The 25,280-nt window shown below is 48.0% G+C and overlaps 1 protein-coding gene across 1 annotated transcript in view; it reads left to right on the forward strand.

Moving 5' to 3' along the window:
- The first annotated feature begins 5,151 nt into the window (after positions 1 to 5,151).
- LOC308066324 (uncharacterized protein) overlaps positions 5,152 to 25,280 on the forward strand; it is a 117,807-nt gene continuing 97,678 nt past the window's right edge. The window contains exons 1-5 of the mRNA XM_080393454.1: positions 5,152 to 5,328; positions 18,332 to 19,250; positions 22,621 to 22,801; positions 23,258 to 23,417; positions 24,911 to 25,004. Of these exons, the coding sequence (XP_080249580.1) occupies positions 19,181 to 19,250; positions 22,621 to 22,801; positions 23,258 to 23,417; positions 24,911 to 25,004 (505 nt within the window). The 5' untranslated portion in view covers positions 5,152 to 5,328; positions 18,332 to 19,180. The remainder of the gene's footprint in view (positions 5,329 to 18,331; positions 19,251 to 22,620; positions 22,802 to 23,257; positions 23,418 to 24,910; positions 25,005 to 25,280) is intronic.

Genomic DNA, 25,280 nt, shown 5'->3' on the forward strand with positions numbered 1-25,280 from the left:
TCCCCTAAGGCTTCATCCAGAAAGGAGCAGACTTGTTCCCTGCAAGGTTGGGTTTTATTTGTTTCCTTGACCCTCTTTGCCTAGTTTTTGTTGATCCTTCTTGAGAGAGGAGTTAAGGGTGAAACAAGAAAAAGGTGTAGTTCTGTCTAGGTATGTCTTTAAGAGTCTGGCTGTGCAGAAGTACAAGGAACTGTGAAATGAGTGACCGAGTCAATGTGCCAGATAGCTAAAGGCATCTCAGGTGTTGTTAGATGCTAGTGTCCTTTCATTTGAATCAAGCTCTGTGTGCATTACTCTCAAACAGGTGAAGTGAGTGGACGTGAGTCCCGATGTTTGCTGCTGTTTTGCTCTTGCTCCTCATTTGGAGCTATGACATGCCATCAGTATCCTTGTCCTGGGGGATTATTTCTGCTGAGTTCAACAGACACGGGATCAGGTTGAAGTGTGGTGGGCCTTTCTGGAGGACTGTGCAGCTGAAAGGAGATGTCAAGGTGCCCTGGAAGGCTAGGGGAAGGGGAGGCCAAAGAAAGAAGCGGTTACAGACCTTTGTGCAAGAAGAGCAAAGTGGTGGATAAACAGGAACAGAGGGGAGAGATCTATAAAAGGTGGTGGCAAAGTGGGAAACTGCAGCAAGGAAAACAACTGGGAACCTAATTTTGGACAAGAGGAAAAGCTACTCCACTGATTTTGGGGCTGGATTTATCATATGAGAACACTTATCTTGGAATAGTAAGAGCCATCCTGGGCACTGTAAAGCCTCAAGGCACAACTGGTCTGAATGAGACCTCACAGCATCTTTGTTCAAGCTCTTGTTTGCTTCCAGGGACCATGTCCAATTTCTCAGCCCCATGAGGGCACAGCTGTGTCTGCACTGGCCCCATCGCTTCTTTCTAGGCCTCAGGTTAACAAAGGCCAAGGGCATGAGAAATGAGGGCTGGTTTCTTTTCTGTAGGTTTTTCAAAGCAGTCAGAGGTGGTTGGGGATCAGAAAACACTGCTGAATGTTTCCCGGCTTTTATCTGATGAATTATGTGTGGGTGCCAAGACATTTTGCTAAATATTAAGTCTTAACTTTAGAAAATGGAAAGCCTTTCCTCTCCAGAAAGGTTGGCATTAAGGCAAGTGACGATTGCCCATGAATGATCCTCTTTGTTTGCCTTCCCTTACTTTCACTTGATTGGTTTAAAATATTGCTGATTGCTCGAGTAGTTGAGAAGCCTCTCTTGGAAATCTACCAAATATGCTTCAGAGTAGTTTTTTTATGATTTGCATTTGTCCTGGGTTTGATATTCTGTCCCCCCCCTTTTCTGACAACTGAAGAACCAATTTAATTCCTTGCCCCTGTGCTATCCTTTTGGTGGAGGCAGTTTGGCTCCAGGATTTGTTAATAACATACAGTTGCAGTTCAGCTCCAGGTGTTCACATCGTACCCATCTACTGCTCAACGACCTAACACAAAACTACCATGTGGCTTGAGACCCATTCCTTGGGGAAAGGTGGCCCATCACACAAACAGCTTACAGGCTAAATGGGCCTCATATTAGCACTGTGCCAGGGGTGCTGGACACCCTTGGGTTCTTCTTATTGCTTGGAGTGGTTATCTTTGTGGATTAGGACAGAGGAGCTGAATGTGGACATGATGCAGGTGCCTGCAGAGATCTCTGAGCTAGTGCCAAGCAGATTAGGCTTGATAATGGGAGATTTCAGCTGTCCTGGCACAGTGCTGTGCTGAGTTTATTAACTCAGTGGCACTCCTCTGACACCTCTTCTACCACCTATACTTACCACATAGATCAGTTCGGTGTTACAGGCTTATCATGGAACGGTTTGGTTTGGGAAGGATCTTTAAAGATCACCATGTTCCAACCCCCCTGCCATGGGCAGGGACACCTTCCACCAGTCCAGGCTGCTCCAAGCCCCGTTCAACCTGGCCTTGAACACTTCCAGGGATGGGGCAGACACAGCTGCTCTGGGCAAACTGTTCATGTGTCTCATAACTCTTGTAGTAAAGAATTTCTTCCCTGTATCTAATCTAAATCTCCCCTCTTTCAGCTTAAAGCCATTCCCCCTTGTCCTATCACTACAGGCCCTATTAAAAAGTCTGTCCCCAGCTTTCTTACAAGGCCCCTTTAGGTACTGGAAGGCCGCCCTAAGGTCTCCCTGGAACCTTCTCTTCTCCAGGCTGAACAGCCCCAGCTCTCTCAGCCTGTCTGCCTAGGAGAGGTGCTCCAGCCCCCTGATCATCTTTGTGGACTCTGACAAGTCTGTGTCCTTCTTATGCTCGAAACCCCAGAACAGACACAGCGCTGCAGGTGGGGTCTCACCAGAGCAGAGCAGAGGGGGAGAATCCCCTCCCTGGACCTGCTGGCCACGCCGCGTTTGGTGCAGCCCTGGGTTTGGTTGGCTTGCTGGGCTGTGAGTGCACATTGCCAGGTCATGTCCAGCTTATCATCTGCCAGTACCCCCAAGTACTTCTCCACAGGGCTGCTCTGCTTCCTTGGCCTTGCTGTGGTTGAATGCTAAACACTAATTAAAGCCAGAGTAAGGCATGTGAGTGTTACGGCTCTACTCCTGTGTTGAGTGAGGTCTCTTTTGAGGTGTCATAATTAAATATAAGTTTAAATATGACACTTAATTGTCATCCCCCTTGATCCCTGCTGTCATAGCCTGGTGGGTTATTTAGGCTGGGAGGTCTCTGGCTGCCTGGAGGAACAAGGTCTATCAGATTTGTGTGGTGTGTGGGGATATCTCCATTTAAGAAACTTCTTACTTCTATGATTTTGAGATAATAAATTGGCTGAGTTTGAGGAGGAAAAACCTCATACCCGAGTGAGAGCTCAGCACTTTGCATATTGACGAGGAATCTGCAGTGAATGGTGCAATACAGTGTTGTGCTGTGTGTTCACTCTTTCCTAGACAACTGAGAAGTCAACCATGGAGTCTGGACACATAGGACAGCCAGCCTCATCAGCACTGTGTGACTTGTTTCAGATTGTAGGTGAGACTGACCTCCATCATGCTGCAAACTGCCTTATCATTAGTGATCCTGGAGACAAGAAGGGCAAGAGAGCCCATGGCCAGGAGAAGCCCAGATGGACCTGGATTAAAGCCACAACTCAGTGGCCTGCCATCACTTTGGGCACCCTTAAATGGCAATTGCTCCTGCTGAAAATGCATTTGGGCTGCGTGGCACAAACATCTCCTGATTGCCCCACTCCAGGGTTGTGAACAATTGCAATTAAGCCTATTCAGCCTGATAACGAGGCATTCAGGGATTTAGGAGTTTTATATGGTTCAATTAGACTCAATTGTTAAGCCTGAGCTTTATTAAGTGCTCCTCTGAAGTCTGCTATCTGCCGGCAATCCTACTGCTTAAAACTGCAGCATAATCCTGGAGAGCTTTGGGTGATGTTTTCAGGCAGGAATTGTCAGGGGGGTGGGGGTGGAGGGGCGGTGAGGAAATGTGAGTATATATGGACACTAAGCAGTTAATTCCTGGGATGTTTTGCTGCAATGGGGGAACACCAGCCTGTTTTTCCTTTGGGCTTAAGCTGGTGCTAGAGGGATGGGAAGAGCTGCTCTGCACCTATCCTTACTTTTAAACCCATGCCTAGAGACCTGGAAGCAGGCACTTATTAATAATTCAAATGTCTTTTAGCAGCTGTTTGAGACTGTCTTATTTATTAATGGGACTGTGATGGTCCCATAAGCAGTAATGAAGTGTGGAGCCCTGAGGACACTTTGTACATCCTGTTTTCCCCCTCATACCCCTTGGCTTCACCTGGACCTCTAGGATCAGGATGGGGCTGGGATTCCCTCATACTTTGCATTTCCAGCCCACCTTGTTCCTGTTCACCCTGGGGCCTCCTGGCTTTCGCTCTTCCTTTCGATCTTTGACCTTTTGGGCCTGTTTATCTCTTGGCCAGAGGATCTCTAGCTGCAGGAACAGATAGGACCTAATGTGGTGTGACTGATTATTCATCAGGTCTGGAGTTCCCAGGACCCTGGGCACTGCAAAATAACTAGTGGTGTGGGGAGGAGCCCAAGGTGATCCCCTACTTTGAGCAGTAAAACTGCTTGTTGTTTGGGATGTGGGGTCCCTGGTTGTTCTTCTAAGTTTTTTCTGAGCTGAACTCTTCTCTATTTGTGTGGTGCAAGCTCTAGAAGGGCTGGATGGGATGTTTCGCCCTGCTTCTGCGCTGCCATGGTGTGCAGCTCCTCTGGCTTTGACAGATGCAGGAGGTGGCTGGAGGTGGGGGCCCCTGTGATCACATGAGGGTGAGATGTCAGATCATAGAATCATAGAACAGTTTAGGTTGGAAGGAACCTTTAAAGGTCATCTAGTCCATCCCCCACTGGTGGTGCTCCTGCAACACCGTGTGGGGCTGATCTCCCTCCTATAGCAGGGGGCCTGATCCTCCAGTGTCTCACCCGTTCCCAGCCCTGCAAAAAGAGTCTGCCCATTTCACCCAGAGCTTTGTGGTCACCCCACTGTGCCCACACCAAGGAGGCAAGTGTGGCACTTCTGTCCTTTTTGGGGTCATTTACCAGGCCTTTGAACCCTGGGGACTGGACACTGAAGACACCTGTGTTCCTTTCATGGCCCTGTGCCTCAATTTCTTGCTGCCTTTTAATACCAACTCTATCAGCCTCCATCTAAGAGACCATCTCTTACAAATCTCTTTGCTCTTGTGAGATGAGACAAAGTGCAATCACGATTTTATTTGAGATACCTTGACCCGTGCCCCTCCATAGCCTTCCACCACTCACGCAGCAATGTCAAACTCCTGTATTAGAACCATATATTAGTTTTACACCCCACTTCTGGTGTTTCCCACCCTCTTCAGGTGCTGATAAATAACTTGGACTCTTTGGCCGCCTGGAAACAGAGACTTTCTATCCCTCTCCCCACCCATTCCCCAAGCTGGCCCCTTCCTTTGCAAACATCCCAGTTATTTTATTATTATTTTGTGCCCACGAGGTAAAGATTTTTATTTTTTTTCCTCTCCACTCCCTTTCTCCCCCCACTTCGCTCCTGCATTCCTGCTGAAAGCTACGGGGTGGCATCCCCAGTTCCAGCCTCCCCTCCGCAGCCTCAGTCCCAGCTGCTGGCCTGCGGAGAAGGAATCGGACGTGGAGGGCGGGGGGGGGGGGGGGGGGGGGGGGGGGGGGGGGTATGCCCAGAGCGGCCCCTCCTCCTGCCTCATAACTTCTTCTTCCAAGTGTGCAGGGAGTTTCACTGCAGCCCGGCCGACGTGGATGCCAGTTTCTGGGGCCGTCGGACCCTCTCGCCCACGGGGAGAAGCCAGCGTGCAGCAGCTTTGCCCAGGTAAGCAGCACCGGTCGCCTGTAGCTGTCTGTCTGCCTGCCCAGGTACCAGGTTTTGTACGCTCTGTTGTGTTTTTTCCACTCTCCCCATTCTCGGGTTGCAGTTAAATGAGCTGCAGCACGAAAGGTGTGAGAGCGGGCCAGGGGCGATGGGGAGTTCGAGGAGGCAGCAGCCCCTGGGGCTGCAAGCTGCCTTCCAGCTTCCTGGTGCATTGCAATAGTGAACCCCTTGCTGCTGTCTCAGAAGTGCCTGGGGTGCCCAAAACCTGTCTGGAATCTGAATTTGGGGGCGACTTTGCATTTTCTGGGATGGGAGGTGGCTCAGGGGCATCAGCTGGTCTTGGAGGCAGGGAGAGGTTGTGAAGAACTGTCATGTGTAGCACATGGTGGGTTGTTTTGGGGTTTTTTGAGGCTTTCTGGGAGGAAGCGAGTTCCTATTGCCTCCTTTGATGCACCCAGGAGGTCTGAGCATTGCAATGGGCAGAATCTGGCACAAGTAAACCACCCACCAGTGGAATAAGGAGCTACATTTTTCTTCTAATCTTGTTCAGTTGGATTGTGTGATGTGGTTCATTCAGGTGGATGGTAGTAAAATAGCAAGTGCTGAAAGCAAGTCCTGGATCAAAGCTCGAAGAACAATGGAGCAGACCCCCCTGGGACTAATAACTCCAGACAAAGTGGGTATTTCAGCAGGTTATGGGAGAAGCAGCGGAAGGGGTTAGTCCGAGGCCATTCCTGGATAGAAAAGTCAGATGATTTCAAGGGGAGAAGTTATTAACTTCAGGGTGGGATTCTGCTTTTCTGCAGCTGGGCCCCACTGAGTCTGCAAAGGTTGTAGTGTTGCAATGAATGCAGTGACCACTCAGGTGCAGACCACATGCATGCAGCTCTGAGGTTTGGGTCCGCTTCCTTCCCAAGCCAGCAGCAAGTCACACAACCCAGATTTTCGTGCCTCAGTAGCACCAGCAGTTAGGGTGATTGAGATCCTTTGGCACAGTCCACCCATTCCCACCTCGTGTAGATGCTGAAGTGATGTCTTGCAGGGAACAGCAGTGATTGACAATTTTGTTTGGCTGCTATCCATCGTAGACCCAAAATAATGTAATTTCTGCTTGCAATCAAGAATTACAAGAAAGTGCCTTTCTTCTGGGTAGGGAAGAAAATTAGCCACCAGGCAGATGATTCATGGGGTGTCTGAAAAGTCTTTGTGGCTCTAACAAAAAGGTTGGTTTGTAGGATGGAGTCTGCAGAAATCACTCCATGCATTGTGTTATTGCATGTGTCAGGAGGAGCAGAAAGAGGTTGGATGATGCTGTTTGGGCTCCCCAGTGATTCTGCAATGTGGCCCCTTCTGCAGATATCTCTTCTTCAGTATCCCAAGCAGCATTAGGCCAGGCTGTGCACGGGGAGATGTGTTGGGTCAGAAAGTGCGTGAGGTTGTTTGAAGCATTGGCACATGAATATGGGGAGATGTCCTGGCACTGTCCTCAGCCTGGCTGAGGGTGTGATGTTTGTACAGTGCAGGACTGGCAGTTGCTGGGGTGGTATTTCCTCTCTGGAGGCTGTTTGAAGGGCAGCTGCTTAGGGGATTTTTAGTAGAGCAGCTTTGTCAGCTTCCCTCAGTCTTAAATATTGGGGCACTGGGGCTCATGAGAGAAAGTGGGTTTATATGCATGAAAGCTTGTCTGCTTTTTCCACTTAGCTTTCCCAAACATGGCTTGTCTCATGTTTCAGCTGTTCTCAGATTTTCCTGTCCTAAACAGTACCTCCCCACTAGGTTTGTTCCTGTGACCCTCCTTATTCCAGATAGTGAACTAGGGAAAAAGGAGAAATGCAACAGGACATCTCCAACTCCCTTGTCTGGCCACCTGGGCCCCTGTCCCAAGCAGTGACGCAAGGATGATGTCCCTTTGCCTGTAGGAAAGGTCACCCAGTCACCATGAAAGGCTTTGCAGCCACAGTGTGGAGCAGACCTGCAACCACTGCTGGAGGACCACATTGGGGAGCTTTTGGGTCTGTGCTTTGGAAAAGCACTTCCCTGGGTTGACCATTTCATAGCTGGCAGGGACCAGGGCTGCTCAAACAGGCAGCGCTGGCCTGTGTAAATGGGAAAGCCCGTCAGGGGAACGGGGGAAGGATGGGTGAGTGTAGCTGCAGAGTGAGACTGCTGGGATGAGTGATGTTTTGAGCTTGCTGCAGCAAGCAGGAGGTGGTGCAGGTGGTGGTGGAAGGTGGGCGGTGTGTTCATCTCAGGCCTCACCTTCGAGTGGAAGGAAGGCAATAAATAAATTCGTGTAAAAAGTGAGAGATTTGGGTTCAGATCCTTGCACGGGCCCTGCTGGTTGGCTGCTGAGGGCTCCCAGTGCAGGGACTGGGTGCTCTTGCCCTGCCTGGGGGAAGATGCTCTTGCCCAGGCTGGGGAGTGGGTGCCTCTGGCTCAGCCTCTCTAATTCACTGTCCATAAATCCTCCTTCCCCTGCATCTTGAGGGAGCACAAATCCAGCAGTGACTTCTGAGAGAGTGGGAGGAACAGAAAGAAATGTCTGGGATGGGTTTAGCTGCATCCACGGGAACTTTGGTGGGAGCATCCTGTGGTGCCCCAGAGGAGTGAGCGGTGCAAGTGGGCTGAGTCACCACGACATCTTGGTGGCAGGGGCCAAGTTGTGACCTCGTGCCACAGATAACTGCTTTCTGGGAAAGTTCCACCACTGCCACGGCCTGATCCTTCCTGTTTGTCCAACTTGCCCATCAGTCTGCCCCTCAGCACTTCATCAACTGATTTTGTTTGCACAGTGAGTCCATGAAAGTCTAACCAGTCTGGATAGATATGGGGAGCCAGTTCTCTCTTCCTTAACCGTTAACACTAGTCACAACCCACTTGCTTCAATGCCACAGCAACTCAGTCAGGGCTGCACATTAGACCTGGGACGCAATAGTCCAAATCAAGATGACTATCTAGTTGCACCAGCTCAGCAGCATGAAAATGCCAGTGAAATATGGGAAGGTGCATATGGGAAGGGTTTCACTTGCTTAATGGAAACCTAATCTGAGACTTGTGGTGGCTCTGTCCCTTTAAGTGGGGACTTAGCACAAGAGGGCAGCTTATTTACATCATGACTGTTCCAAGAGACTGCAGGGAAAACTCAGGGCCCATCCTCATCACAGGAGGCTTTGTATAGATGTGGCCCCTCAGGGTTATATTTTATGGTGGGCTTGTGGTACCCCACTGAGGCTGACTCCTGACCAGGGCAGACTTAGGCTGTAGGGTGGGGGGGTGGCATGGGGTTGGAGTAGCAGATTGGCAGGGTCAGGCTGCCTGCATAGGGTTCTGAGTGGCAGATGGGGATGTGCAAGTCCCATGCACAAGCCCTTCTCTTGCTTGCTCCTGCTGTGCTCAGCTATAGTCCTTGTTCCTGCAAGAGCAAAGCAAATTTGCTGGAGGCAGTGAAATGGCATCAGCCCAGAGGCAATAGAGATCTGCTTGGAGAATTACCCTACTGCAAAACTAAGAGGCTCCCAGGGGATGTGGGACCTCAGGCTGGGATCTTTGTTTTCTTTGTCCCAGCTCCCAGTCCCTTCAGTTGTGCTAAGGAGCACTTTGCAATGTGAATAACCTCCTGGAAAAGATCCAGCTAGAGTGTGAGTAACCTGAGAAATGTAGACCTGGCTGCCAGCCAAGCAGTCAACCCCTTGATCAATTGACTTCCTAACCCTTTTTTTTTTTTTTTACACACACACACACCCCCCATCTATTGATCTCCTTGTCTGTAACACCTGCCTGCCCATCTGGAAATATTACCTTTGACTCTGCCAATACATAATCCAGCTGGGCAGACTTTTCACCTTCTTTATGGGAAGACAGATTAACAAGCATTGTCTTGTGAATGCCCAAGACAGAAGTAGGGTGGAGAAACTGCAAATATCCTTGAAAACATTATACCAGTTTGGTGGGCAGCTCATGTCTCCAGGCCACAGGTGGTGAGGGATCCCTCCTTGCCTCTTAGCCAGAAGCAGGGTGGCTCATTTCAAAGCTGAGCATTAAACTGGGTGGAAGTGTCAGAAGCTGAAGTTGTTTTCAAGGTGTTCCCTTTTGCAGGGGAAGTACCTAGTGACTGTTTGACCGTTATTACTTGCCTCTCCTTTAGCTTTTTCCTTTTCACAAGTGCATTATTCATTTTTAAGTAGGATTCACATTGTGATACTTCTCAGTAGGTGCATGCCCAGGTGATGCTACCAAAGGCTGTATTAGGATCAGAAGCTCAGTGGGGAGGCAGCTGGGGTTGAAGCAGAGCCATTTGTTTCCCATAGACCTCCGATGAGCAGTGATCTCCAGCAAAACTCTCCTTCAGTTATCTACCCCAAAACTTCACTCTGCTCTTAGCATTTCTTGCAAGAAGGAGAGATTAGGGGTGGGCAGCAAACCCTCCTTTGCTGTTTGCAACAGTTACACAAGCAAAAACATCAGTCCCCCCAAACTGGGTCTCTTGGAGAGGAAGAGACTGGCTAGAGATGATCTTCACAACCACCGTCTGACCATAACTTTCGTCTTGGAAAGGTTTCTAAGTTTAGCTAAGAAGGTATTTTTACTATTGTTAATGTGAAAACCTGGTGTGTGGGGCGTCACCATGGTGTGGAGGAAAGGAGAGGAGGGTCTAGCTTTCATTTCCAGGATTCATAAGGTATTTTTCTGCTTTTCTCCTTGGTGCTTCTAAGCTGAAATGCTCCATCCAATACTCCCAGATGCTGCTTGCATGATTTCTGCAGAAGGTGAAAGATGGAAAAAACAGCCCCAGCTGCAAGTGGTCCCATACCAGGGAAGAGGTGTCACCTGCCAGTTATCTCCAGTACTTGTTACCTTTTCATCAGCCTTGCTGCCCTCTCCCCAGTGAGGAATGGCCAGAAACCAAGGAGGTCTTTCTTCCATTAAGTTTTGCCCTTAACTAGCTGTTTGCATCACATTTGAGCAAACCTTAACCTGTGTTTTGCTCCATGTTTTGTGACCCTGATGTGAACAACTGCAGGAGCTGTGGAGGAGGATATTGAAGCTGTGGTGGAGCCTGATGAGTGAGGAAAGGATAGGGCAGAAACCTCCCCATGCCATGTCTCCCATCCCGGAGGAGAGTCATAGCCAACCCTTGCCATGCTCTCAGGAGACCTATTGAGATGTTAATCCAGCTGCTTTTATACGTGACCCCCCCATCTTCCCACCGCATTTCCTGTGGAAACAACAGCTTTGGGGTCTAAACCTCGAGTTGGTGGGACTGGGAGGCCAGCAGCCCTTGTGGGTCACTGCCTTTGAACAAACCAGGCATGTTCAGCTGGGTGCTGAAGCGGAAAATAAGCTTCCTCCAGCTCTCACTTCATCTTCTTTTATTGAGCAGCCTCACAAGATTTACCATCATCTCTGTTAAACATTACTATGCCGTGCAACCCCTTTAAATCAGGAAAACAATGGTATTTATTTAAAAAAAAAGAGAGACAAAACACTTTCTTAAAGCTCGCTCTTGCTCCAAGAGAGGGAGGGGAGCCATTTACCCATTCTGCAAGGAGCAGCAGTTTCTTGTGATTGCTGATGCTGCTGTTGTTTAAACAGGCTCTGCACTGCAGCATGTGGGTAAGAATGCTCCTTGGAAAAGGCATCCTTGCGTTTCATGGAAGTATTATCTGGAGCCAAGAGAGAGTGCCACCAGGAGGGCAAGGTGAATCGAATCGATGCCTCTTCAGAAGCAGGGGAGAGCTGCAACTTTGAGGACATGGTGTTTGCTGGACCTCCAAGGAGGTCTGTTGGCCACTAGAGCTGCCACCCCTTGCCTGCAACACTGTCACTGCACTACCACCAATGGCTTCTGCTGTGTGGGTGCCTACATCAGGGAGACACTAACTCATGCTCCTCTAGCTTCCTCCTGGCTCTTCTGGCTTCTATCTGGGATGTTCATTTGGGCACACCTTGACTCAAGATGGTGCTGGATCAGAATTCAAGCTTTGGTCTAAAAAGCAGATGCAGCCACTTGGAGCATCAGGTTGTCAGGTGGATAAAACCTCATTTAGCCCTTCCTGGACAGAACTCCAACCAGAATCCTAGGGGGATTTCTGGTCATCTCTGCCGTGCAGGGACCATTGTACTTTTTTTCCCCCAAATCTGCATGATGGCTGAATGCCAGGGACCCAGCATGGCTCTTTGGGAGCTCAGCTGCCTTCTCTTCTTCTGTCCAACCTGCTAGCCCTGGGCAAGCCAGTAGTGGACAGAACTGGGCTGTGCGTTGCCCAGATGTTATGGCAATAGGGGATATGGGGAGGGAAACTATGTGGGCTATGCAAAATGCTCTCCTTAGTGCAATGAGGATGCCTGTGTCCCTCTCATAGCTGAAATGAAGTAGGTTCTTGGACCCAATCTGCATCACCATCTCATTCCAAGAGAGCTGGTGAAGGTGTAGATACAAACATGTCCTGGAGATGAAGCTTAAATTACCCAAAGTGTTATCTACATAGGGTCTGGAAAGCCATGTGACAGCTCTGAGACTGGAGGAGAGTGAGCTTCTGGAGGATCCATCTGTCCTAGTCCCTTCTCTCAGCATCAGAGCGAGAGCTGAGCTGCAATACAGTGCTGCGTGGTGCTAGTGCTGTTGTGTGCCAGTGAGAGACCTCCTGGATCTGAACCCAAGCTTGCTGCTCTTTCCTTTCCTGAGAGTTCCATGCAGCACAGCCTGGGCAAGGATGTGAGTGGTTCTGGGGGGCAGAGGTGCCTTGGGTAGGGAACATCTATTGCTGCAGGGCTTGCAGGTTGCTTTTGGGGGCAAAAAAAATCAGATCACTTCATGGCAGCCTCTTCTAACATCAAACCATCTAGTAGAGATCTTGGGAACCAGTGCCACCCAGCAATGCGCCCTGCCCTGACTCCTTGGAGAACCCAGTGCTGGGGTCAAGGCACATGTAGCATCTGGTACCCAAGATCTTGGAGCAGGAGTTGCAGGGTGTGGAGAAGAAACTTGAGATGGGAATTAATTGGGTAAGTGTCATGTTGAGACAGATGAGCCAAAGGCCCACTGATTTTTCAGCTATCTATTCATGTAAGAGGTGCATGAGATGGTTGCTTTCATGGTGTTGTAAAATTGCTTATGAGTGCTGGGCTGACTCAATGATGGGGACGTAGACCCCAAAGCATCAGTGGGTGGGCACGAAAGACAAATACAGTCATGCACCATCTAGGAGCTACCAAAATCTCTGCTGACCACAGGACTGCTGATTGGAGCACTGTCTTGTTTTGATATTAGTTATTGATATTTTTAATAATTTAGGAAATCCCATTTTTCCTTTTCCAGTCATGTGGCCAAAACTTCACTGTCACTGTAGTGAAAGAGATCTTCCACAAAATGGAAAATCCTATATGAAAATGCCCCCAAAAGGGGTGTGAATACCCGCGAGAGGGGAACAGCATGAAATCGGACATGGCCATTCCCAGCTCACAGCAGCTGAAGGACCTGAACATGTTCAGCCAGAGTTAGTGCTCCTGATCCACGTAATTAATTCTGAACTGTTTGGACTGTGTTATAATCCTTGTTTAGCCTGAGAGAAGGTGTCCACTGGGCTTTCAAAGAGACTGAGGACAAACCCAGCCCCTTGGACTTGATTTAAGCTTTGATTTTGGGTATCATTTTGTACCTCTGCCTGCAAAGGGAGCATCTCCTCCCTGTGGGTCAGCCCCTCTGGCTGCTTCTGGACAGTCCCGTGCAATTCAGAAATATGCCTCCAGCTACCAACAAGTCAATGCTCTCATATTTCTTCACAAAAACGGCTTGAATTCTGTGTTCAAAGATTTAGAGAGAAATCAATTACCATAAAAATCTATTAACTCCATTAAAAAAGAGACTAAACTTTCGACCGCCTAAGGCTTGTTTCTGTCAAGCGAGGAATAACCCATGTTTAACCAGTTTGTTCTTGCCATCCAAATCTACCATTTTCCTTGGGGTCTGATAATATCTTTCATTCCCCATGCAGAAAATGGTGCCTAATCACAGGAGAGGAGCTGCAGAAATGCCCCAGCCAGGCTCTTCTGTGTGAACATTTCAAAGCCAAAGGAGAGAACTGGCATTTCCTCAGCAGCAAATTATGAACCCGTTTGCTTGCAAAATGGACAGACCCTCTAAGCGACACCAGCTATTGCACTTTCGTCCTGTCTTCTGAGCTTTTCTTACATTGGTGACAACATGCTTCTTTTGGATGAGCTGTCAGTACCGTTTTGGAGCTGATGGTGGTTGTGGTCTTTGCTCTCCACCTCTGTGAGCTGTCAGGGTTTACTCCATTCTTTGCCTCTTTGCTGGTGTCTTAAGCCTCAAGCCCTTCTTTTTATTTTTCATCTTGCCACCAGAACTCAATGATTTGAATCTGTCCTTTGCTTTAGTCGGTGCAGTCTGTGCTTTGGTTTCCCCCATCTGAACATCATGCAAAATTACATGTAGAGGTGCTGGGATCTTGGTGACCTGTTCATATTGGTACCACTAATAACTGGACCATCTCCACACCTTTCTCCTGCTGGTTTCTCTGGTGGTTCCACATCCTGAAGTCCCCATTAATTCTCTATTCAGACTTATCTTTATATTTCAAATTACGCATCTCAGTGTGATCTCTTTGTGGGGCTGTGTTGGGATCTCTCTCTATAGGCTTTATCATAGAATCATAGAATGGTTTCGGTTGGAAGGGACCTTTCAAGGCCATCTAATCCAACTCCCCTGCAATAAGCAGGGACAACTTCAACTAGATCAGGTTGCTCACATCCCTGTCCAACCTGACCTTGAATGTTTCTAGGGATGGGACATCTACCGCCTCTCTGGGCAACCTGTGCCAGTGTCTGACCACCCTCATTATAAAGAATTTCTTATATCCAGTCATATAACTAGTTTGATTTCATGGTGTGCCTGGCAGTGCTCCATGAACAGGAGTCTTGGGCTGCTGAGCTGTGTGCAGTGATGCAGGTGAGATATAGCTGAATACTTGGCTTCAGCTGGAGCATTCATAAGGAGGTGTCCCCGTGCATTCTCTGCTGAATAATACAAGGTTGTGCTCAGCCTGCAGTCTGTCAGAGGGAGCTGCAAATAGGAGAACTTTCCTCTGTCCATCTGGCTGTTTTCAGGAGACTTGTATGAAAATATTTGAGACCTGCTTCCCTCTGTCAGATTTGGCTGACGTTGTCAAGATTTTGCTAGGTTGGGAGGCAGAGGTTCTGTCTGTGTGATACATGCCACGGCACAGTGGTGGGCTTTGGGACATGGATCTGTGCAGATCCCCTGGGAAGGTTATGCATGGCCAGGTGCGGCTCTGTTATGTAGGTTTTGTGTCTGTATGTGACAGGGATAAAAGTTTGGTGGATGAAGTTAGCAGCACCTGTCATGAGTGATCCTGGGGCAGGAGATGTGTGACATCCAGCTGGAGCCACAGGCAAATGGGAGGCAGGCACCAGCCAGATGAGACTGCAAACCGACCGTGTCTCATCCCTTATAGACAGACCTTGCTGACAGGGTTATTTGTTTATCCCAACATTTGTTTGGGGGGTGGGGGAAGGAAGAAGAGTTTATTGCAAACATATACACAGGAAGAATAAATGGAGGGGAACAGCCCAGCCTCTGGCACTACTGCACATATGTAAGACCTGCTTTTTTTCCTCTCTTACCCTCTTGCATCTTGCCAGGCTTCCTACAACTCTGTCATCTGATCCAGGTGAGGTAAAGGGAGAACCTGGTCCATCAACTTTATGGAGTTTGGAGGCAATTTGTTCAAGGAACTGTAAAACCTGGTGAAGTTGCCCATATAAATTATTTACTTACAGGGACAGTAAAAGATCAAGGAAATTGCTGGGATTCCTTTCAAAACCCTGAAGTTTATGAGGTTGTTGCCCTGCCCCTACCAGGTTTCTCTGAAGATCTCCGTAGCAGTTTTAGGAGGTCTTTGACAGGGGCTGGTGGCAGCCAGTGTCTGCAAAGATCAGCTAAGACCTTCTGGATTGAAGTTTGCTCTTTGTAGTGTATAAAATGAGCACTGTGGTGGCATCTACATGAACGGGTGATTCTAAGTGAACTGAGCTGCCCTGAGCTGGACAACAACAGCAGAGCAAATGGCAGTCCTCCATCAGCCTTGCTATCCTGAAAGATGGAACACTTGGAAGGGGCAAGCCCAGGTGTGATCTTGGCCTACTGGTGGGCTGTGAATGGAGAGAAGTGTTGGAGCAAGTGTCTGGAAGCTGCAGAACAGCTCTTGACCCTGATATGCATGTCCCACTCTGCCTTCCCTCACCTAGGGTTGGTATTTCATACTGAGGTGAACCCTTAAATGTAGTTTTCAGGAAGGGGATAACCAAGAGAGAAAAGGACTCATTTTCCTTTCAAAGTCAGAGAACAACACCCTTGAATTTGGGATCATCTGTAATCTGGATGTGCTGCAGTCATCCATGAAGGACCCACACTGGCAATGCAACAGCAGGAACTGGATGGGTTTTCACCCCAAGTCAGCATTTGCAGCTCACCACTAGAAGGCAAAGCACAACTTTAATTATTTTTTTTAATGTGATAAAAGTTAGAAATATTCTAATGTTCAAAAATTGAACACAACAGTTCAACATGCATGCACATGTGCAGATATGAATTCATGTCTGCCAGGAAATTTTAGTTTGTGGCATCCAGATTATGAAACTCTTTTGAATCCTTCATCATTGCAATGTGAATTCAAGTTGTGACTCTTCTGAGCTCGAGCCTTTCCACACCTGCAGGGTCTTTGCGTTTTGTGAATGTTAACATTTACTCACTGAAGGCCTGGGGCTCACCATGCTTGTTCTTTGTGTCTGCAGAGTCTTCTAGGATTTATTCCTTATATGACTATTTCCCTATTGCTGTTAATGTGCATTTTTTATTGTATTTGTTCCACACTGAAGCATTAAACAATATCAGAACTGTGAAAAAAAATTGGAGAAATCACATGTTAAGTTTTTATCTGCAGAAATGTGCCTTGGCTTAGCTGCCCAAAGTGACTGCAGAAACTCAGACTTATTTTTTGTCACTTAGGCTTTTTTTTTTTCCTGTATATATGTAAACTTGGATATATGTAAACTTGGACAACAAATGCTGAAGATTCAGAGGTGCTTTTTTTCCTGTCCTTTTTCCCTTGCTGGCTCCACACCCCTTTCAGGGATGACCATGTCAGTACATACTCGGGCCCTGTTGGTCAGTACTCTGGCCAGTGGTGCAAGGAAGCCAATGGTCTGGAGCTGACCTACTGTAAGGTGACATTGGCACATGCCTTGTCATATCACATAGACATTTTGGAAGCATTCTCCTATTCTTTAAAAATAAACCACTGTTTCCTTGGAATTACCAAGAGGGAATGGAGATTTCTGTTAGCATTTAAGCTTTTTCTGAATTATTTTTTTCCAGGCTTTTGGGGCTCAGTTTCTCCCAAGGGGGTCAAGCAGCAAGGAAATTTCATCCTTGATTTAGGGCAGGAATGGGAAGGATGAGGTAAATATTTGGAAAGAAAAGGCAGGAGGTATCATTTAGCTTGAGCCCAACATCAAGCCTTGTGTCTGAAAGTAGAATCACATAGAATGGTTTAGGTTGGAAGGGACCTAGTTTCAACCCCCCTGCCAGGGGCAGGGACACCTTCCACTAGACCACGAGGCTGCTCCAAGCCCCGTCCAACCTGGCCTTGAACACTTCCAGGGATGGGGCAGGCACAGCTTCTCTGGGCAACCTCATCACTCTCACCCTGAAAAAGTTTTTCCTAATATCTAACCTAAATCTCCCCTCTTTCAGCTTAAAGCCATTCCCCCTTGTCCTATCACTACAGGCCCTATTAAAAAGTCCCTCTGCAGCTTTCCTACAAGCCCCCTTAGGTACTGGAAGGCCACTCTAAGGTCTCCCCGGAGCCTTCTCTTCCCCAGGCTGAACAGCCCCAGCTCTACCAGCCTGTCTGCCTAGGAGAGGTGCTCCAGCCCTCTGATCATCTTCGTGGCCTCCTGTGGAATCCCCTCCCTGGACCTGCTGCCCACGCTGCATTTGGTGCAGCCCAGGGTTTGGTTGGCTTGCTGGGCTGTGAGCACACGTTGCCAGGTCACACTGAGCTTTTCATCCGCCAGCACCCCCAAGTCCTTCCTCAGAGCTGCTCTCCATCCATTTTCCACCCAGCCTTTCTTTGTGCCTGGGATTGCCCTGACCCACTACTTACAAACCTGTTCTGAAGGTAATGAGTTTAGAGTTTGTTAATTTACTGACTATCTTTTCTTAATTACATGGGATGGATCAGTGAGTGCCAAAGGCAATGGGGGCCATGAGCACTGGTGGCCTCCAGGGATGGTGTGTGTGTTAGAGAACCTCGATACCAGGCAGGACCCCACGGGGTGACATGTAGCAGTGGACATGCTGACACAGTTATGAAGCTCATAACACAACTCTTGCAAAAGAGGTGGGGGTAAAACCAAGTGATTTTGGGTCTCAGCTCTGCACTTCTGCTCCATTACTTGATATCCTAGAAGTTTGTGTACTTCTGTTAAAAAGCCTGCATTTACTTGTTTAATTTTGATTTTTGGTGGGTTTTTTTTGAGAAGGGGGGATTGTGGTTTTGCTTTGAAGCCACCTCCACAGAAACTAATGGAGTTACAAAGGAAGGACACAGCACAGGTTAAGCACCACACAGCAGAGATCTTGATTATATCCAAGTACACCCAGCAATTAGGAGAACAGGGAAGGAAAATAAGAAACAGAAAACACATTAGGGGAACTTAAGTCCTGAGGGTCTCAAAGATGGGTGTAGCTATGTGATGGGCAAGGTGACCACAGCCCTGGTGCCCCTGCAGTCTAGACACACACCAGGCTGTCCAGGCACTTGAACTTCATGTTGCTTGTTTGTGGATTCATTTAGGGGGAGTTACTCCAGGCTGCGCACAGGAACTCAGCCTTTTTTTTTTTTTTACGAAAGTGACCTGATTCATCATGCAATGTGATTTTGTGTTTGCGTGTTGATAGCTGGAAGGAACAGCCCTGGCAAAGAGGTGGATGAAGTCATGGAGCTTGTCTTTTCCTCATGTTTGTAATTTCCACCCTGAAAGTAGTCTGCGCCTCCCTGTGAAATCTGCTCAGCCCAAGACAAGCAGGTGAGGCTCAGAACAGGATAAGAACTTTTTATTGCCCATTAAAAAAGAATAAAAGCCCTTCTGACAACACCACTTCTGCTGCAGTTGTTGCTTCACAGAGAAAGGTCCCTGCTTCCCAGAGGGAGACTTCTGTGACAATTTTGGGGAGTTGCTAAACCACCCAGAGGCAACCAGAGCTTTCAGCTGCTGTTGTTTGCTCCATGATGGTGGGCTGGCTTTCAAAGCGTGGCAAGGGAGTTAATCCTGGATTTAGGAACCTGAAGTTTAGTCACAAAACAGGCTAATAAAGCCTTGAGTGCAGGTGATTGCTGTCTGCAGTGATCTTCTAGTGATCTTTCCTCCCTGAATAATTGAGGAAGCAGATGCTTTGCTCTTTCATCACACTACTAATATTTATATTTAGGCTTAATTGACTAATGTTGTTGCCTGAAGAAGGGTACTGCAAGGGACAGGTGCTGGGGGAGCAAACCTGGGCTCTCCCCTGTAGCCAGCATCAGAAAAGAGGTGAAGAAGTTAGTGGATTTATGGACTTTAATGCCAATTGCCTAAGACAAGATGAGCCTTTGCAGGTGGTGAAAAGCTTCCCTTGCAACTATAGCCAGGTGGGAGCATCATGCTCAGCTGACATGCATTAAAGCCTCTTTTCTCCTGCAGATCAATGCCTCTCCAGGCTGTGTGCTGACTCCAGGAACCAAGGAGTTTCTTCCCAAGGGAAAGGAAAATGTTGTATGCTCAGATCCTTGTCCTGGCAGTTGCTGTGGTGCAGTACAGAGCCGTGGCCATTCATGAAGGTATGTGACAAGTGGACTGTCATGAATGCAGCAGCTGAGGGTGATGCTGAGACACATCAGGAAGAAAAAGACCTTTTGCAAGCAGGTTTTTGTTAATGTCATGGATATACACAGAGATGCTGTCACGGTGGGGTTGTAGTGATGGTGCCATTACCTTCTGCACAGGGCCCTTCTAGGTTGGGATTATCTCGCTACCAGAGCATCTCAGCTGGCCCCAAAAGGCAGGCAGAACCTGACTTACTGCATTAGGGTTTGTGGGGAAATTGGGGCTCTTCTGAGTGTCCTGCCTCTGATACTGTTCTGCCTCAGCTGCTCTAGAGGAAGGTGGGGAGAAAGAGAAAATTTGTCCCCTCCTGAGTCCTCTTCTATCTCCAAGGCCTGGTCCAAACCATCACACAGAGTATATGAGGGAAAAGACTTTAAGGAAGTCTTGAAGCCTCTTGCTGCTGCTTAGAGAGTCAAGGTGGCGCAAGGTCTTGCCTCCTCCTGGCTCCCTGTTGCCTGTGCAAGCCCACAAAGGCCTTTTGGGGAGGAGAGACAGAAGACAAAAGGATCCTAGAGAGGAGCCTCATGGAGTTATGGCATGTCTCTACCCTCAGGGTCCTGCAGGAGGGGAAGGCTTTTTGTGAGCATCCTACAGAGCTAATGCAGAGCTCCCAGGATGTCATGGAGTTGGGCACGAGCCAGTGAGTCCTCCCTCTGAAGTGCTCTGCAGCAAGAAGCCCCCAGGCTTTGAAGGTGTAAATTCAGTAAACTCAACAAAGAGTTAATGGAAGATTTGGCTTCAACTACAAAATTAACTTGATTAAGTTCCTGTCTGTCAATTAAGCCAATATATTCAAATATAATGCTATTTAATTCAAAGCTAGGAAAAGTGCAGTAAATCAACGTTTACAGATGTCTCTGGCAAACCTGTGATTGATGAAACGTAATTTTGGAGGTGCATGGAAAATTTCAAATAAAATCGTATCCCCCTGTGATTAATATAGCTGTCTGTGTTGGTATTTTCTCCAGAAGGTACCAATCCAAATATGCTTAACATCACACGTTTCCAATGACAGCTTCAGGTACCTGATCCAAGCAGCAAACACACCTGGGTTCTATTGCCAAGCTGGGCCCCACTGGAAGGGTGCTGAGCTTCTGGCTCAGCATCTCACAAAGCAGGCTCCAGTTGCCCCTTTATAGAGAAAGGGCACCATCCTGCCCTTAATCCTGCAGAGCTCTTGCTTGTTGTCTTTCTCCTCGTTGTTCCCTGGATGCAAATGAGGGCAGGAGCATTGTGCAGGGTCAGCAACACTCCCAGGGACCAGGCACGGATGGAGGATGCTGTCTGGGCATTTGGGACATGGAGAGGTAGATAGCAAAGATCCCTGTGATACCAATGACATTTTAAGCATGTTTTCCAGATCAGGGACAAAAATGCAGGTCTCCCAGGAAAAGCCATCTGCACTGCCTTGAGTAGCTCCAAGAGGTGGGTGATTTTGGGAGGGCTGATGGATGGTCTTCTCCATCTTGCTGAACCTTTGTTGGGGTTTTCTTGTGGTAACACAGTTGTGGTTACCCTGTGAAGCTGTTGAATGATTTCTACCGGTTTTGAGGTTGGAGCCAAGGACTGGCATTGCCTTCCTTCCAAGTCCTTCTGGGGGAACAGGGACATTAAGGCCCAAGCTAGGGAAAAGGGGTAGATTCAAAATAGAAGCAGCAGCTGGGAAAAGAGCTTATGTTCATCTGCTATGAGCAGCTGAGCTGTGTCCAAGACACCCCTGACATCTTAGCTGAAAAGCATTTGTGGAGGATTGAGAATTGAAGGGAGATCTCAACAAAGAGCTCTAGGAAGGAAAACTGAAATAATTGTCTCCCGTTTTTGTCAAGGGAAAGTGCTTTCTTTTCCCAGCTGGGTACTGGTTAAACCAAAAAGCCAGTCATTATTTTTCTGCAGTAAACAGAACTGTTAGGTTGTGAAGAGCTTGGTATCAGAAGGCACAAAGAAAGGTGAAGAAACCAAAAGCCTTAGGTAACAAAGAGCCTTGGGCTGCCATCCATCCGCAGCCAGCACGATCCTCTGTCCTGCTGCATGGCCAAAGGGGATTAATCAGGGACACAGCGATGAAGGAAAGCACAAAACCTGCGTCTTTCCAAGCCCTTTAGACAGTCTGCTTATGGAAATAGGGAAGTCAGGGAAATTGAAGAGGTCAAGCTAAAACAGGTGCAGAAGCATGAGATGCCCGCCTAGCGCATCTCCCCAGCAAACTGGAACAAATGCTGCAGCCTGGTTGGATGCGAGCCGGGGGCTGCAAACCTGCGGTTGAAAGTCAAGGCAGTGGCTGGGTAAAGTCCAAAGCAGCAGTGACACAAAATGAAAAAATGTGAAGAGGTTGAACCCAGTGCTGGTGATCAAAAGACAAAAAAAGCCCTCTTCTAGCAGTTGGCACAGTCTGCTTTTTAGCAGCCCTACAGTAGTAAGTCAGCATCTGTCTGTAAGGGAGAGAAACATGAAAGAAAATACACATTTTGAACATGCTTTGTAGAGCCTTCATAAATTTTAATGTCTCTAAAAGTCATAAGATTTCTGTCCCTGGAATATATTTATTGGCTGTCTAAAGAAAATTAAATTCAATTGAGACCGAACACTGTAAAGGTAAATATGCCTTGATGTTCATTAAACAAATTTTCCTGTGCACCTATCCCTTCCCTGCCAGCTGGCGTCAGATAGCTCTGGCTTGTACAGAAAAAACACTCAAATTCTTCATTCTTTGCACAAGATACTGTTCACGCTCAGGGCTGCTGGCAGCTTGGCAAGAGAGGAGTGTTGCAGAGCTGAATGCACGGCGCGTCCCGAGCCCTCTCTGTGCAAGTCTGGAAGACTTGGTTGTTTTAGGGCTGGCAAATCATGGGTGGCCAGGTGGCTCTGTGTCTGCATGGGTGTCTCACGCTGGCTCTGGAGACCCTGATACAAGAAGCCCAGGATGGTTAGTGGGGTGGCAGAGCTGCCACATTCCCAAATCTCAGTTGTGCAAGGCTTTGGGTGTCGGTGTCTGCCTCTGGGTGTGTGAAACCCTCAGGTATCCCCTTGCTTCCAGCATGTCCTACAGACCTGAATGGTTTGGTGGATCTGGCTCTCAGTGTTTGTGCTTCAAATGAGGAACTTCCCCTGGGTGAGAGCAAAAATTGGGAAATTAGGAGGAAATTAAAGAGAACAAAGTGGCCTGTTGCTCTGGGAAGCCCGTGATCACATATTTCACTGGGCTTAAACATGGTCTGTCTTCCTTAGCTGCAGTATTTTGGGGTTCACATGACTCAGAGGGGTTTATCTCCTTGCTGGCTCATTGCATGGTGTGGGATGAGCCTTCCTGCCCCTCTTCTCCCTCAGCATGCAGGACAGCAGAGGTGGCCGACATTTTGTTCCTCGTGGGGCAGTCACAGGGCACAGGGAGGGAGAGCTCCCGGCTGGTCAAGGACTTCATCAGCAGCATGGCCTGTTCCTTTGAGAACGTGGTGATGGGCAAAGAAGGCATCCGGTTGGCGGTGGCACTCTACGGGGAGAAAACAAGGTGGGTCAGTCCATCCTCCACCACCAGCGCCCAGGATTCTATAGCCCTTCAGCTCTAGCTGGGCAACCATGTCCCCATGGTTAAAGACCTCTTGCTGCTCTGCTGAACCATTGCAAGAGCAGAGCAAGAGTTCAACCCCCAGCAATGTCACCAGAGTCTAGAGGTGCTTGGTGACGGGGAACTCTTTGGGAGTAGGGAGGATGGTATTTAAAGCTGCTACAAGGAATTCTCTGCTACCCAATTTTAGATACTGTTTTACGGTAACAGGGCTCTGGAGCTCATACCCTGGCGTCCCTTGACCACTGTGAAAAGGACTCTTGCATTCATGCAAGCCTAGTGTGACCAGCTAAGTGACAATGTTATTGCTGGTTATTACCATTATCAATGCATCCTTGCTGTAACAACAGTGTTTTCTTGCTGTTTATTCACCCATATTCCCCCATTTCTCATTCCCAGGATGAGTATTGAGCTCACGGATTATGTGAACATCAAAGAAATGCTGGTTGCAATTCAGAATCTTTCCTTCAAAGGAGGCAGCTTAAAAACAGGGTCAGCCCTGGCATTTGCAGCTCACACCATGTCTCGCCTGGACATGCTGCGAGAGGATGCAGCAAAGGTAAGTGACCTTCTGTGATGACTTCACTGGTGTCATCTTCGGTAGGGATCAGACCTGTAACTTCTTTAACTGAAGACAGGGATGAGAGGTTTTGGTTTTATTTATCCTGTCTGATTTTTGGCTTGCATTTGAGTTACCTCATTTAGGAGCTCATTCAGCTTCAGGTCACTTTATCAGTGACAGAGACAGGCACCTCCAGATTTTCAAAGAACTGACTCACTTCTTAAAAATGCTCATATTACCACATGAATTGCAGAGGGACTCAGTGCTCTAGTCTTAAATGCTTCCAGATGAGTACCCAAATTTGGGGCACTTACTGGGTAAGCTAAATGAGCAGTCTCGAGGCATGATTAAGACAAGGAAACAAGTTGTGGTGTTGATGCAGGTAGCTGTTGCTAATAGCCTGCGCACACCCACTCTGGTTACAGAGAGTGGCACTAAGTTAGCATCTTACTCAAAAAGCAGACATGTTGTAGTGTCTTTACCTTTCAGACATCAGTTCTGGGTCAATGCTTTCTTCAGATCATTTAAAAAGAATTATTTTGTTCATAATTTCTAAGGGGCTCTGAGGATGCTAAAGAGAAGGTGCTACATTCTGGTTTGCTCTGCAGGCTGCGTGAAACAGTTCACTCTGCTCTAATGGTAGATGGTCTTGACGTTAAGAACGGGGAAGCCACATGGGGAATGGATAAACCCTATGAATCAAGTCTGAAACCATCACAGCCAGGTTTCACCTCCCATGGGCCTCCCACATTTGCAGTTTGGTTCTGCACCTTCTCCTTTGCTCTGAGATCCTGCATGCCAAATGTGGTGTATATGATCCGTGTGATCAGTGTGGCTGATCAGTGTGGTCAATGAGACCTGTTTTGAGTTACAGAGCAGGAGGGAGAACATGATGCTACAGGTGGGATGTGTTACCCACCTCAACCACTTAAAGGTGTTGCAGCAGGGTGTGTCTCCGTTATAGCATCCCATGTGCCAGCCATACCTCCGGTCTGGGATTGCTGAGGTGGCTGTCATTCAAACCCAGGCTGTGGCTGAGAGAGTTTCTTACCGCCTGATAGCACCATCTAGGTGCCAGTGGCCAAATGTATTGTCTGGGGTTCGGCTAAGTCCTCCTTTAAGAGCTGCTCTTGGGTACTTGCAGGGGTGAATCCTCTCTGTGCTGGCATTAATCTCCTTCTGGAGCTAGAGTTCTGTCACAAACAGAGGTGAGACACAGCCAAGCAGGAGGAGACATGCAGAAAAGATGCTGTCATGAGCAGCAGCATTTATGCTTTGTTCCTTCTCAGCTCATGCTCATGAAAACTGATTTCATGTGAGTTACCCCAGAACTGTGGGTTATTGAAAGATTTATTTTCAGGTGCGCATCCCTTTAGAGAGAGTGACTTCATCCGAGGTCTGGCTTGTCAGTGTGAATATCCTGTGACTGTCTGTGTGACCTCCTCATGTTGTGCTCTTTCATTCCCTGGCTCTTATGCCAACTCTTGTAGGTAGTTGTTTTGATCACAGATGGGAAATCCAGTGACTCAGTTGAAGATGAAGCCCAGATCCTGCAGGATAAGGGCGTAACAGTGTTTGCTGTAGGTATGTATGGACACATTAATTTACATGGAGCATTGCCACCAAACACTGACTGCACACTGACATGCAGTCGATGCACTAGGGAAGATTCCTGATGCTTGACACCCCCCTCCTGTAAAAGCTGCACCCATCCCTAGGCTCAGCCACTAGCAACTACTGCAAGTACAGGAAGATCACATCTGTGCTGTGCTTGAGTGTTTTTTGTTGTTGTCAATAGCTGATTTATTCAGTGGAAATCTGTGGGTTTGCATCTGTCAAAACACTTGCGAATTCAGGAGT

The sequence above is a fragment of the Falco punctatus genome (assembly GCF_963210335.1).
Source record: "Falco punctatus genome assembly, chromosome: 6".
NCBI classification, from domain to species: domain Eukaryota; kingdom Metazoa; phylum Chordata; class Aves; order Falconiformes; family Falconidae; genus Falco; species Falco punctatus.